At 43.0% G+C, this 13,485-nt stretch overlaps 1 protein-coding gene across 2 annotated transcripts in view; it reads left to right on the top strand.

Annotated features, from left to right (window-relative positions):
- Window positions 1-13,485, top strand: part of ss (aryl hydrocarbon receptor spineless) — a 160,084-nt gene that overhangs the window by 135,732 nt on the left and 10,867 nt on the right. For both annotated transcript variants that reach the window (XM_033346031.2, XM_033346021.2), the window contains exon 4: window positions 2,402-2,491. In XM_033346031.2, the coding sequence (XP_033201922.2) occupies window positions 2,402-2,491 (90 nt within the window). The remainder of the gene's footprint in view (window positions 1-2,401; window positions 2,492-13,485) is intronic.

Below are 13,485 nucleotides of genomic sequence, written 5' to 3'. Positions count from 1 at the left end.
TCTTCTGTTGCTCGACAGATTGGACTTTGAGTATTAATATTATTTGATTAATAATTGAATATTATTTTTATGAATTCTTATTTGATCTCATTCGTGGATCGTTTGACCTTTTATTAATTTTTAGTTTATCAGAGTCTTCAATTGGCTGAAAGATTGGACTTTAAATATTGGTTTGATAAGTTGAATAGACCGAATTTTCATTAATTTTTATGTTATTAGCGTTTTTCTTATCGTTGAATGGGTTTGGAGGAGGATGCAATCGCGCCGATTAGACGGAATCCCACGGGGGATGGCACGGTTTACAGAAATGGCCATGTCGGCCATTTCGAAGGGAAGAAGCGTAGGCAGGCAGCGAGAAAATCCTATTACAGCTTATATTCGTGGTACAGGGGGTTGATTGAAGCTCGGGGAAACTCGCCCTCCGCGCGGATCCGTATTGACGCGAGCGGCCAGAGAGAAACCCACCCTCTGGATCAACCAATCAAATCGCAGCATCCGTCGCGCATGCGATCGCTTCGATAGCCATCCCCCGACATTATCGGTTATGGTGTCCCTACCCTGTCGGTGAACCTTGGCGAATTTCTCGATACTTGGAGTATTTCAATTTGCTATCTTCCGATTCTCTGACACTGAATTCGGATTAATTCGCAAGTATTCAATTTCGAAGCGTTCGCTTTCTGCTACAGCAAACTGGTACACAGGCTGTCTGTTAGACGTCATACGCGATCCCACGGACTATCTTCACTGTTAAATTGTTAAATTTCGCACTGAATGTTAAATTTTGTTTAGGCTTAGAGTTTAAGTCGTAGTAAATAAGGATCAGCTAAATTAAAGTAGCTACTTTGAAGTAAAGCTATCTAAGCAAGTAGTTCTATTACAATAAATCCCGAGTCAGCCACTGAAGCTGATGTCAAATCATTCATCGGTGATCAAGTTTACAGACGCAGTAATTTTATCTCTGTAATTCCTACATCTTCGAGAAATTTTTCCGCAATATGCCGTGCAATCGATGCGACTGGAATATCGACAAATGTTTAGAACGCTGTACGATTCGATAATGCGTTTTATTTGCTCGCGTGAACTGCATAAATGTCGTAAAGCGTAGCAAAACAGAGCAAGTTCCGAAGCATTCAAGTCGAACACTCAATTTGCAAGCGTTCCATTCGAAAACCTTCCAATTTCCAATGATACATTTTAAATATTAAATTCCATCCGAGTAACCTTCCCCTCAATGTCTTTCAACTGCCAAACGCCAAAAGTCTAAAAATTTCCTAGCCCATAAAAATACGATAGAGCTCGTTTGTTTCTACCTATCTACCTATAAAAGAATCGTCTATTCCGTGAAATAAAAAATACCTCGAAGCTAAAGCGAAAGAAAAATCTTTTATAAATTAACGCGAGGAGTATCAGAGGAGTATCTGAGTATCAGAGTTCTCTTCATATTTCCGACCAATAAAACCAGTCGGACGTAGTACCTGGCACGGGCACCTACGGCAACGGGTCGAAATAAAACAAAACAATACACATTTAGCTCGGGAAACGGGCTAGCAGACAAGTACTTTAAACGACCGATTCCCCCGCACTCGTTTCTAGCCTCCGACCGTTTAAACTAGGACGGATATTTCGGGCTTCGATACGGCCGTTCGAGTTTCTAGCTCGTTTTGGTATTCGAAAGCCACCACACCATCGGCCACGTCGATAAATGGGGAAACTTTCCGGAACGTTTTCGCCCCGGCCAGCAATTCCCCGTTTTCGGAAAGGAAACGAGCACTCGTTGTGCAACTCCTTTTCTAGAAGTGAATTATCGCTACAGAGAATTTTTCTTCTCTATTCGTTCCCTTTTTTTCTTTTCTCTTTCTTTTTAATTTCGTATCGTCGATGATCATGGGATATTATATCCGGGTTCGATAGTAAATCGATAAATTACAACTCGTTAGTTATAGACTTGTGTCGACATTTTTTTGCGCTTTCATATCGAATAGTATAATCAACCGACTTGTAGTTTCTATCAGGTTGGAACGTACGTAATGTCCGAAAGTTTTTGAATCTTTCCTTTCAATAAATATTTGCGACTTTGTAAAACATTTTGTATATCGTTCTAAACCTGAGAATTCTTCTAGAATTCAGTGTAGTCTGAATCGATAAAATCGGACATTTCATATGCGTTGTAACTTGTAAAATTGACTCGACAAACTTGTTTCATCGTCAGCCTTGTTTTTATTGTACAACGAAATTTATTACCGCCGATAATTGATAGCTCTTTTGTAAATTTTTTTTTTGCTAATAATTCTCTGTAACTCAATCGCGCGAGACAATTGTGACAATAACGTAGCCTAGGGAATATCGATGGAATGTTTATTGAACCTGCAGTAATATTTGCAAAATAATTCGTCTGTTACAGGCGCTGAACGGGTTCCTGCTCATACTGACCTGCGACGGCGAAGTGTTCTTCGCCACTCACAGCATAGAAAGTTACCTTGGCTTCCATCAGGTACTTCCGACATTTTCTTTCCACTTTAATTATCCAAAGTTAAATAGCCAACCCTTGAAAGAAGGTAAACTTCCCAAGGAGCAAGTATTCATCACGAGCAAGTTTTTAGTTTTTTAACGTATTATTAGTAGTCCGGTTGCAATGTAATTTCAGGCACAGTACCTACACCCTCGGTGTTGGTTTATCTTCTCATGTCCACACCCAACACTCGCTGGTCACGCCAGGTCCGTCAACTTCGTTCTACGTGTCACGTTTACGCAATCATCATCCCCCTTGTCCGAGCTAACGCGGCTTTTTCCCCTAGTACACCATGGACGTACATTTTTCAGTAGACCTTCGCGATTATCTAGTCTAGTTAACGTTCCAATAACTCGTATATACGTACCTATGTCAGGCTCTGTTCGTGATTACGTTTCTTCGAATATTGGAGATCCTTTCAGATAATTTGATATAATTGGATATACATAATTATCGAAAAGTCGAGGCGATGTAGGAACGGTGTAATTTATTCTAGAATGCCTGTTACGTTAATTCATCGTTGAATAATTCCTTCACGTTGTATACATTTTAATTACTCGTAATAGACAATTCAGTCGAATGATTCATCTTCGTTGTATATTGGCACGAATAGGTATTGGAATTTATTATTTATATATTTATTATAGAATTTATTATAGAATTTATTATATATGTCGGAGATGGAAAGACAGCGGGATTTCCCGTCCGGAATGTTGGGAAAAACCCCAATACACTAGTCCAGACTTTTACTATAGCCGCCCTTAAGTAATAAAAATAAGAAATAGTCTTAATTTTCCAATCTGACTTTATGACGATGGGTTTGAGCTCGAAGTGACATGGCAGATCACCGGACGTAGCCACGGTCACGGGAGGGACATGTACCTGACAGAGATATGAAATGATTATATGGCTCTCCTTAAAAACAAAGATTAACCCGAGAAGCGGGGACAGGAGTATATAAGGGCAGTCTCTTTTGGATTAAGAGAGTTAGAGTTAGAGTGTTAGAGTCGTTGGACGAATTGCCGATTGAGTGATCCGAATCGAGTAGTACGTTGATACTTGTCCTCCCGTGGATCGTGGATTCGTTATCGAACCTGAATTCGTTGTCACCATCATCTCGACCATCCTATTACCATTACTCATAGCCTCTTGTAGTGTCCACATTCGTACTGATAAATATTGACTACATTCGCGACGGTAAAGTAAGTAAAGGTTCATCGAACGCCTCAAAATGGCAACCTGCCTCCGACATATATATTAAATTTATTATTATTATATAGTCGACCGAAATGGGGTTGTCCGTCATATTCAACGAGCATGATTATAATTTAGGATGTTGATACGTATTCATATCTTTACGAACACGTGCTACTGTTGCATCAACTTTCTGCAGCACCTCGTGTATGAATAGTTCAAAGCTTCGAATCATATACAGAAAGGGAAGATTGCCACGATTTTGAAAGTGCATGCAAAATGTTGTATGAAGATAAAAATATTCGTCGAAGAAGAAAATATTTAGAAAATTGATGGAACCAAGTGGGAAATTTTCTATGTTACAACTTGCTACTTCAAGTATTTTGAATACTTTTGCGCGTCATGTACATTCTGTAGTTTCTTCGGTGCTTAAATTTCCCACAAATCCAGTCAAATAGCAATCCTTCGTAATAATAATTCTGGTAATAATAATTCGTAATAAATAACAATCCTCATTAGCCGTCTCGAGTCTACACGCTCTACATTCGTCTCATAATGATTTCACTGGTCCTTAGCTACTTTAAAATCGCTCCTAATTCGATAGATGCTCGACGAATCACGTTAGAACGATCATGACAGTGGTCAGAATTAGAATAACGAGCACGGAGGGTAAATAAGCGCGGCAAAATCAGGAGAAGGAGCGGATTAAAGGGAAAAGAAGCCATTTGCCTCTCTATCCGGAACAGAGCGATATCGTTCAACCCCCGGTGAACGCGTTCGAAAATGCGATCTGCACGCAGGCATCCAGCACGCACGCGAGTGTAACGAAGATAGTAAAAAAGGAGGTATTATGATTGGAATAAAGGAGAAGCGAAAGAAAAAGAGCGGAGAAGCGGAGGAAAAAAAATGACGGATGATGATTTCCCGACACACGATGACTGTATGAGCTGAAACGCACGCGAACGCTTTTGTGCATAGGATCGTAATTGCAGGAAACGACGGATGATGATTTTCCGATCCGATGATCTCGCGTCTCCAACAAAAGGGGGAAAAACGCGTTACAATCTCGCGTTTCTTGTAAACAAATTTCAAGGGACGATCGCTCGGAACCGAGCACGCTTTTCCTCGTTCCCATCGCACGCCCTTCTTACGATGATTTTCAATTGCTCCTTGAGAACTCGGAGTTTTTCTGATCGTTCTACGCGTGAACCAGTCAAAAGTCAGATTGATCTGTCCCCATTTTTCACGAAGTTTTGCTGTTTAACGTTTTAAAAAACGAACGACTTATTTTCATGAAATTATTTATCACAGAGTCGTGGCATAAAAATTGAGAAATTCCATGCTAGATTTTAGAAAATTGTGTTCGTAGTCGTCATTTTCCTTCGCACTTCGATTGATGGAACCGATCAGCGTGGCTTCTCAGAGATTCGCATCTATCGTACGCCTGGAATTGTATTTTTCTGGGATTTGAATAAAAATCTCGACGGCGTTTCTCTCTTTGTTTCTAAGATTGCTGTATTTTCATGAATTTCTCGACTAATTTTTCGAATCGAATGTCTGGAATCTCGATAAAAATATCAATGACGCCTTTGAAATTACAAATACGTATCTCGGAGCTCAAGACCAGATTCTCAAGAATACTCAAACCCGATGGAAGCCATGAAAGTTTGGCTCGGCCAATATATGTGCGAGAGTCACGAGTGTTTTTAACTTTAGAGTTTCGATTAACGATACGTCTGTAACGTATGCTAAGCCGCTTAATCGCATTTACCGGATAATTTGTTTATATAAGAGAAGGAAAAATCGGAGCGACCGGGTCGGCGAGAATAATTCCTCGGCTCTTGACTTCGCGGCGGTATTCATTGAGATGTAACTGGGCACGCAAACGGTTCACACACACGTCACGATACACGTTTAACGATGATTTTTCCCCCGATTGCGGTATATTTAAGAGAAACGAAGTGTATCGCGACTAATAACCGACGCAGTGATTTTCTTTCAGGCTGAATTTTCGTTTAACTCTTACCCCCTTTCGTCCTCCTCTTAATAAATTACCTATAAACAAATAACAAAAATGCTATACTTATACCTACCTATCAATTACTTGAGTCTTGTAACAACGTCAAAATACAGACTTCGTTCCCGTTTTATAGGTTCCAGAACCACCCGTTTAGAAAACTCGCAAGCATTATTCAATAGTGTTCTCTTAAATCCTAATAAATAGGAGGAGATACGCATCGCAATTTTCACGGAACGAGTGGCAATTTTACTCCAGAAATACTCTCAAACCTGTTTGACAGGGAGAAGAATCGCTGCAGAGAAAATAACCGAGAAGAATATGATATTTCTCGCTTGTACTCAAACTAATTAACTTCGCTTTTAGAAACTTTCGAAATCTTACTAGCGAAGCATTTGGTCCACACACGTCTTAGATAATTTCATCGATCTTCTCTACCGTTTATTTCGTAGAGTCAACCGACTTGGCGAATAAGCGGCTCAAACGAGATTCCATTACACTCACAATCGCAATTTCACGTATTCCCTATCTCAACCCTTTATATTCTTCCCTAAACCTACCCAACCGCAGATTTCCTTAGTTCGTTCTTGAGTACGATAAGTTCACCCTCCGACCTTTCGTTTAAGTTATTGCTTTTATCCAACGTTGGTCACGGGGCCCGGTGCAAAGGCTCGTGGAGGATCAGAATCGGTTCTATCAGGCCAATTAAGCCGCGTACCAGCTCTGTGAACAATCCCACCCCCATTGTGTTTGCTCGACCACCCCCTGCCGTGGTTCCAGCGCAACGCTTTTTCCCTCGGTTTCTCGCGTGAGATATCGAACTAAAGAGCAACGCGAAGTGTTGCTGGCCGGTGAATTACCGCGAGGAAGGTTGTTGCGGGGCGGACGCTGTCATTACGCGGTTTTTCCAGCGATTCGAGCTTCGAGGGTGGGCGAACAACAGAGGCCGACCCGGCTCTGCAGAGTTACAGGCCCGTGTAATCGCGTCATCCGAAACGCCCTGCGATTACGTCGCGTCGGATACACGGTCATCGAGTCGGGAAATCATCGAGTCAGCTCTCTTTCTCTCGTTACCGAGCCGTGCAACTCTGTTTGCGTGCCACGTCGCGTTTCAATGAACGCGCCTCTAGCGGCAGATGCGGAGGACCTACTCGGTGCGGTCCTTTGACGATTATATTTCACAGGTGTTTCGCGTATCCAAGTTTTCTAGTATTCAAATTGTTCGCGTTTTCTATCGTTTACGTTTTTCGACAACTACGTATCAGACGGAGATGGAGTACCGTGATCTCCTAATTCTGGATTTATTAACTTTTCAAATGATGCGGAGGATAGACTAACGTAAGATTTCGTAGAGCGATATCTATCAGGATATCGTGTGAAAAGACAAATTGTCTCTTCTGTAGCTTTTTCGTAATTGAGAAGATTTATCCTGTCACGATACGTTCAAGTAGTACGTTCGTCTTCCACAAACCTCAGAAAAATATAAATCAACGAATAGTGGTTTATTTTACAAACTTGTCTCTACTTTGTGATACTCGATCGAACTGTAACTAGTACTATACGTTCAACTTCTGTCTACTGTATCTCCTTGTACACTATCCTCTTCAGCAAATAATTGAAATTAGTATTTACGTTTTTACCTGAACAAACTGTATTTGACGACACCTTGTTTCCACTACTCGTCTACTTATTTTTCTCCCCGACTATAGTGACCCAATAATTTGCGCTCTATCTCGCATGGACCACAGATACCAAGACGAAACTCTGAAACGGTTTACCCTAAGGGCGGTTCCCATTAGAAATCAATTGACCGCGTTAAGTTTAAACTCTCGTCTGGAATCCTCGAGGGGGGAAGGTTGGCTGCTCGTTCGCACGCGCTGAATTATGTGGCACATTTTGACAATTAATAGCCGTTAATGAAGATGCGATCTCGAGCCTGACCCGCGGCTATTCCTCTCTCTCTCTCTCTCTCTCTCTCCCACCGTCTCCTTCCACTTTGTTTCGGGCCACTTTGTTAGGGAGATATAACACAAAGGAGAATCGAGGGGGTGGAAGGGCGCGTCATAACTCTGCGGGCGTAATTGAGAGCTCAACATTCGGTATACGCGGCGTTCGAGGTCGCATTATCGCGTACACCGGAGCTGTGCTGGCGCAAAAATGCGCGCATGTTCTCGTGCTGCGACCCAGCAAGAAGATTTCATACGCGCGCGCGCGCGCGAGCGCTGTGCAAGAAAAAGACGGCGTGGGGGAACGAAGAAGAAGGCGGACGACTCGGGCGGCATTCGATAATTAATGCGGCCCGCGGATTAATTATTATTAGCCGGCTGATTTGTTTCAATTTGTAGAGGGTCCTTTGATCGCGCCGAATCGTGTTTCCGTCGATTTCACCCGGCGTCCTGGCTGATTTATCTCAGCGGTTCGCGTCCCACGGGATTTACGCGAACGCGATTCGTTTGGTGTCGTTCTCGTCCTCGTAGAGGATGGTTGATGGCTACGTGTTTCGCAGGTGGACCAAATTCCCCTGCAACTTTTAATTTTCCACCTGACTTTTGCGTCGACGTGTCATAATTTGATGCCTCGCCGTGGAAATCTTTTCCTTTTCCTTTTTCCTTTTTCTTTTCCTTTTTTTGTCTTTCTTTCTGTCGCTTGTAGAAGAAATTCTGGTACTCGAAATTGTGGTAGCTTGAGATTAAATGATTTTAACATAACTTGTACGTATACGTATTATTTATTCTGTGTCGTATGTACATTTTATGAAGAGACAGACAGAAAACAAAGTGTGTATTGTTTGCGAAGACGGTACTCTTCGTGAAAATATCGTCTGCGAGTAGTTTGATAGATTAGTTTGTAATTCCTATCTTGCAGACTAAGAACATTCATGTAGATCCTCGACAACTGGTAGAACAACTACATGTGGCTGCCTGACCGAAGACATTGGTAGAAACTGAATGAGAAAGACGACTGAACGAAACAATGCGTACGGGTTGTATCAAAAACAAATACGTTTGCCAAAGTACGATACAATATCTGAAATGTTTAACACTTTCTGAAAATTACTATAATCATGTGCCTGAACATACTTGGAATAGCCGCGTGAATCTTCCTCAAAGCGTTCACGATGTTGAAAAATATTGTCGAGTGACGAATTTTATGAAATCGAATCTGATGTTCGTGAGGGCATCGCTCTTGTCATCGTCGTTTGCACGTCCGAGAAGAGGGAGACGACTGTGAAACAGGACGAGCAGACAGGACACAGAGACGACGGTGAAAAATAAAAGAAAAGGAGAAAATAGAGCAAAGTGAGGCGAGGCCTTTCGCATTCTTCGCAGGAATGTAAATCAAGCCTGCCAAGGGAGCGGGACCGCTTCGATGCCGGCGGGGGTGCGCTAGCGTCTCCACTAAATAATTACAAGCTCTTAATTAACGACGAGGGTCGATCGTAAAGCCATCCACGAGTCGGCCGCTCCGTCCCGCGGATGCATGTTTCGAGATTATTTAAACGAGCAATGGTAACAAACGTTACCGGACCTTACCGGCAAAACCGCCCGTCGCTGCTAACTGGCCGCGCCACAGACGAGAAGAAGACCACGAGAGAAGGTAGAAGGAGAAGAGATCCATGGGGAAAAATAAATGTGAGCGTAGCCGGGGCCTCGTGCGGAAAATAAAAGAGGGCGGGGTCAACGTATTTTGCGGGAGGCTCGTTCCTCGAACCCGAACACCGACACCTCCGCTTCCAACTTTTTTCGTTCTTTGACCTTGCGTCCCGCGTCCGTTAGACATTTTTGCAAGACTAACCGAAGTTGCAATAATCGGAGTTGATGTGACAACTTGTCGTGTTTCTATCGATGCGTTTTTGGTAATGCGTTGCAGTAGCAGGAACCGCGCTCGTTTTTCTCTTCCAGGTGTTGATAGGGCTAGACAAAAGGGACTCGTTTGATTGGACTTAGTGACGTTTCTATCGGATATCGTTGGACGATGTTAGCAACCGTGTAATAATAGCGATGAAAATTTTCGTTGATGTGGATATTAATGAGCGAAAGCGATGAACGTAGACCAGCTTCTCGTACATTAACTTGCGTACTTTTACGTCTGTACTTGGCGATAAACTAGTAACCGCTCGTGTAATTCGAAATATACATACTGCTGTTTACGTCATCATATAATACGTGGCCGTGTAACGAGAACAAATTTTCGATAATGTGAACGATTTGCACGCATGATGTAACGGCGTAGTGTACGAGCCTTTTGGTAGCCGCATCGATCGACTCCATAAATTAGAAAGCAGAAAGAAACGAACATGTTGCGAACACCGTTTCTTAAATTCATCGTGAAATTTGCCATCTTCCTACAACAAATTGCAAGTAAAGAGTCGGACGTTAATCGTAAACGCTTAAAGCAACGAAATTGAGAAATTGACAGAAAGCGGAGCGAATCAGTTTTGACTTTGAGAGGCTCGCATATCGATCTGTAACGGCAACTAGCACGGTAAAATATATTAAATTCGCAGGATAATAATCGACAGGTTTGCGAAGTTTCGTGTTACTCGAACTTATGTAAATTGTTCGATTTCAGGCAACTTGACTAATCCGAACGAAGCCTGTAGAGCGCTCGGAACGCAATAATGGAAAGTCGAGGGTAACGACGTAACGAGCAAGATCTCGAAGGCGGCGTGGTGGCAGGACGCGGCTATCGGGCGTCGATATAATTCCATAAATCACGCGTCGCCGGAATAAATCACGTATTAATGAAAATTACACGTACGCCCGTGGCCGGGGCTTGATATACGCGGGCCTGGGACCGCGGACGGGAATAAAATTGGCCGAGCCATGTTGGCGGGGCGGAATAAAGGGCAACGCGGAGCAATTACACGTCGAGCGTGTCCCAATGAAGTATGGCCGTTGCCTGGCTCCTCGATTACCACGGAAATCCTGTGTAGGAAGGGTTTAATTAAAATTAGAGCAAACGGAACGCTCAGCAGGGTTGCGGACTAGGGAAAGCCACAAGGCAGATCCACCGAGATCCCTGAATTCATCCAGGACCCTGTGGCGAACCGACCGGACCCTTCCACGGGACACTCGCCTCCCTTTCCAACGAGAAACGTACACGCTCGCGACTTCGCGCTGCGTTCCTTCTATATTTATTGAGAGATCGAGTTTTATGGCCTACCATGCACCGGACGCCCGACGGAGCTCGCCGATACTCCTGTGTCTTTATGTTTCCTTCGTTTCTTCGTATTTTGTGCTTCGCCTTTCGCTCCGGTATCGACATACTTTTCCGAGAAAATAGAAGGTTGGAGTTGGCAGCGGAGAATTTCTATCGAAGAAGATGTGGTTGTGGGTTTTTACCGAACTCGAACTCACGGTGCCATAATTTTGTACAAGACTATAGAATACTATGTTCGCGAATATTTTACAAAATCGCTCTTATTTAATTTCGAGGCTTCATAGCGATCCAGAGGATACTGTATAATTGGTAGAAATTGAAAGTGTACGGTTATAGCATGCATTTGTGTTTCTTGGAGATTCTGTATTGGAAATACCATACGGTATGAATTCTTATCGAATTACATGGTATAATATAGTACAGTATAGTATCGAAGTTCCTCAAAACATATTTCTTCTACATTTTTATCGTTTGATAAAATATTCTTGATTTCATAACTTGTACAGTGATGAGACAAATATCGAGCGGTGGGTAAGATATCGTATCACGAACTGGAAGAAAAATTATCTAGTTCGAATTGGAAGAAACCTTCAAGTTAGAAGAAAATACTTTTAGACAGAATCTGAAAAACTACTCTTCTTTGTCCGTTCTAAATATCCGCTTGGTGGGATAGCAAATTTTTCAGCAATGTAAATTCTACCCTCGAAGAAGCTGAAATCGATAACAACGGTGTTGTACCAAACGTTTCTTGCGACTTTCGCTGGAACAACTTAATAGAAGACTGGCATTTTCTTAAAAAAATACGTCTTTCGGTTGAATAGACGGGCATCCTATTATCGTCCACGAGTAATATCGTAACACAAGGATGGTGTGAGTAACATGGAAGTCGTGAGATCCGTGCACCGGCGACACGAACGTTACGAGAAGGTGCAGCTACGTGCAGCTACGCTGTTCCGCCTATCGGAAATGCAACGTAGTACCTCGAAAGCTCCCGTTCTCTTCTATCGCGTGATTTATTATATTATTCCCGGTTAACCGAGCCCTCGAACAACTATGACCAGCTAATGGCCTATCGCGACAATTCGACCAGCGCGCTTCCTTCGAGGTTAACGCCAGCCATCGTCGAAATTATGCGATCAGCTTTCGTACCTTCTCTCTAACTTCTTTATTCTCTGAACCGACGATAAATGTGATTTAGACGTTGTGCAATGGAGAAGATAGACAAGGCGCGTGAATCCTTCCTGAAAATTGTAATTTTAGTGGCAGAATATACGAATGGCGTTTAATTCTTCAGAAATTAAACGATTGATCTGTGTAGCTCAATTACTGCACCGTGAATTCAACTTCGGTAGAATATTATTTTCCGTGGAAGAGTCTCCTCTTTACTTGTTTTATCTGTTTCTTCGCTGAAAAAACGGGAGATAAGACCTTCACGCAGAATGTTTGACGCTCGTAACTGCCAAAAATCTTTATTCTGTCCATTAGCAATTAAAATTCGATCTCCGAACTTCCATAGTGGTCCACCTAAAAATATACCTTCCCTCCCGTCGAAGAAACGTGAAACGACGTTGAATCCTTTCTCAAGGAATATTTACAAATCCCAACAGCAAAAATCTTTATTTTTATTATTCATTATCTACTCTAATAGAAACTCGATCTCCGCTTACAAAAGTAACATATGAAAGTTACACTCAACCTGCCATCGCCCGTCCGCTTAAAAATGTAAGCACCATCGCCGCTATGCCTTCTCGTTGCATAGATAACACTTATCCGCCGAAGGGAGCCCACAGCCTCGGCCTCTTCATATAGAAACACCGCTAAGCGCCAGCGCCTTCCTATTTCTACGAGAGGAGCTTACACGTTCGTTGAGTCTGTAGCAAGGCGAGCCCGCGTCCGTATCATTTCCACCTGGTGATTTATTACGTTATTCCAGGCGTTGAAGGCCGGACAACCGTGGCCACGTATGGTGTAGCAAAGCCGAGGCCCTGTTAATTCGATCTATTTTCTAAGCTTGGCTCGAAAGGCTTACGGTGCGTGGTGTCGGATCCGATTATATCCGATCGGCGCTCATACGCGCGCGAAACAGAGAGAAAGAGAGAGAAAGGGGGGGGGAAGAGTTATTCTCGTTCTGGTCGTTTTTCTTGAACGAAGGAACGAGGAAACTATGGGTTTCTCGTGCGCCAACGGGGCTCATCGTCCGTCGCTGCCTAGCCCGGATTAATTATGCGCGATAAAGTGCGTCGGACACGTGTAGTTACATGTGCCGTACGTGCGCCTATGTCGCCGTCGCGACGTCACGACCGATCAGATATTTCCTGAAATAATGCCGCTGCCTCTGCCCGTCCCTTTTCTCCACCCTGGCCGCGTCGACCGTCTGATCGTTCGGGGCAGTTTTAACTGTCTACCGCATTGCATTCGGGGGTTGTTGGAGAAATTATTGTGTACCAGGTTCTTCGACGTTCCGTTCAATGTTTCCTATTTACCTAGATTAAACCACTGGATAGGTTTCTGAGTCGAAGATAATAGTTCCAGAACGAGTTTCGTTGAGTGTTTGTAAATGAGTTTCTTTTTTCTTAATTTTCTACTAAAATAATTGTATTTA

Source organism: Bombus vancouverensis, chromosome 13, assembly GCF_051014615.1.
Source record: "Bombus vancouverensis nearcticus chromosome 13, iyBomVanc1_principal, whole genome shotgun sequence".
NCBI classification, from domain to species: Eukaryota; Metazoa; Arthropoda; class Insecta; order Hymenoptera; family Apidae; genus Bombus; species Bombus vancouverensis.
Note: the sequence above shows the minus strand (reverse complement) of the source record. Positions and strands in the feature narration are given on the sequence as shown.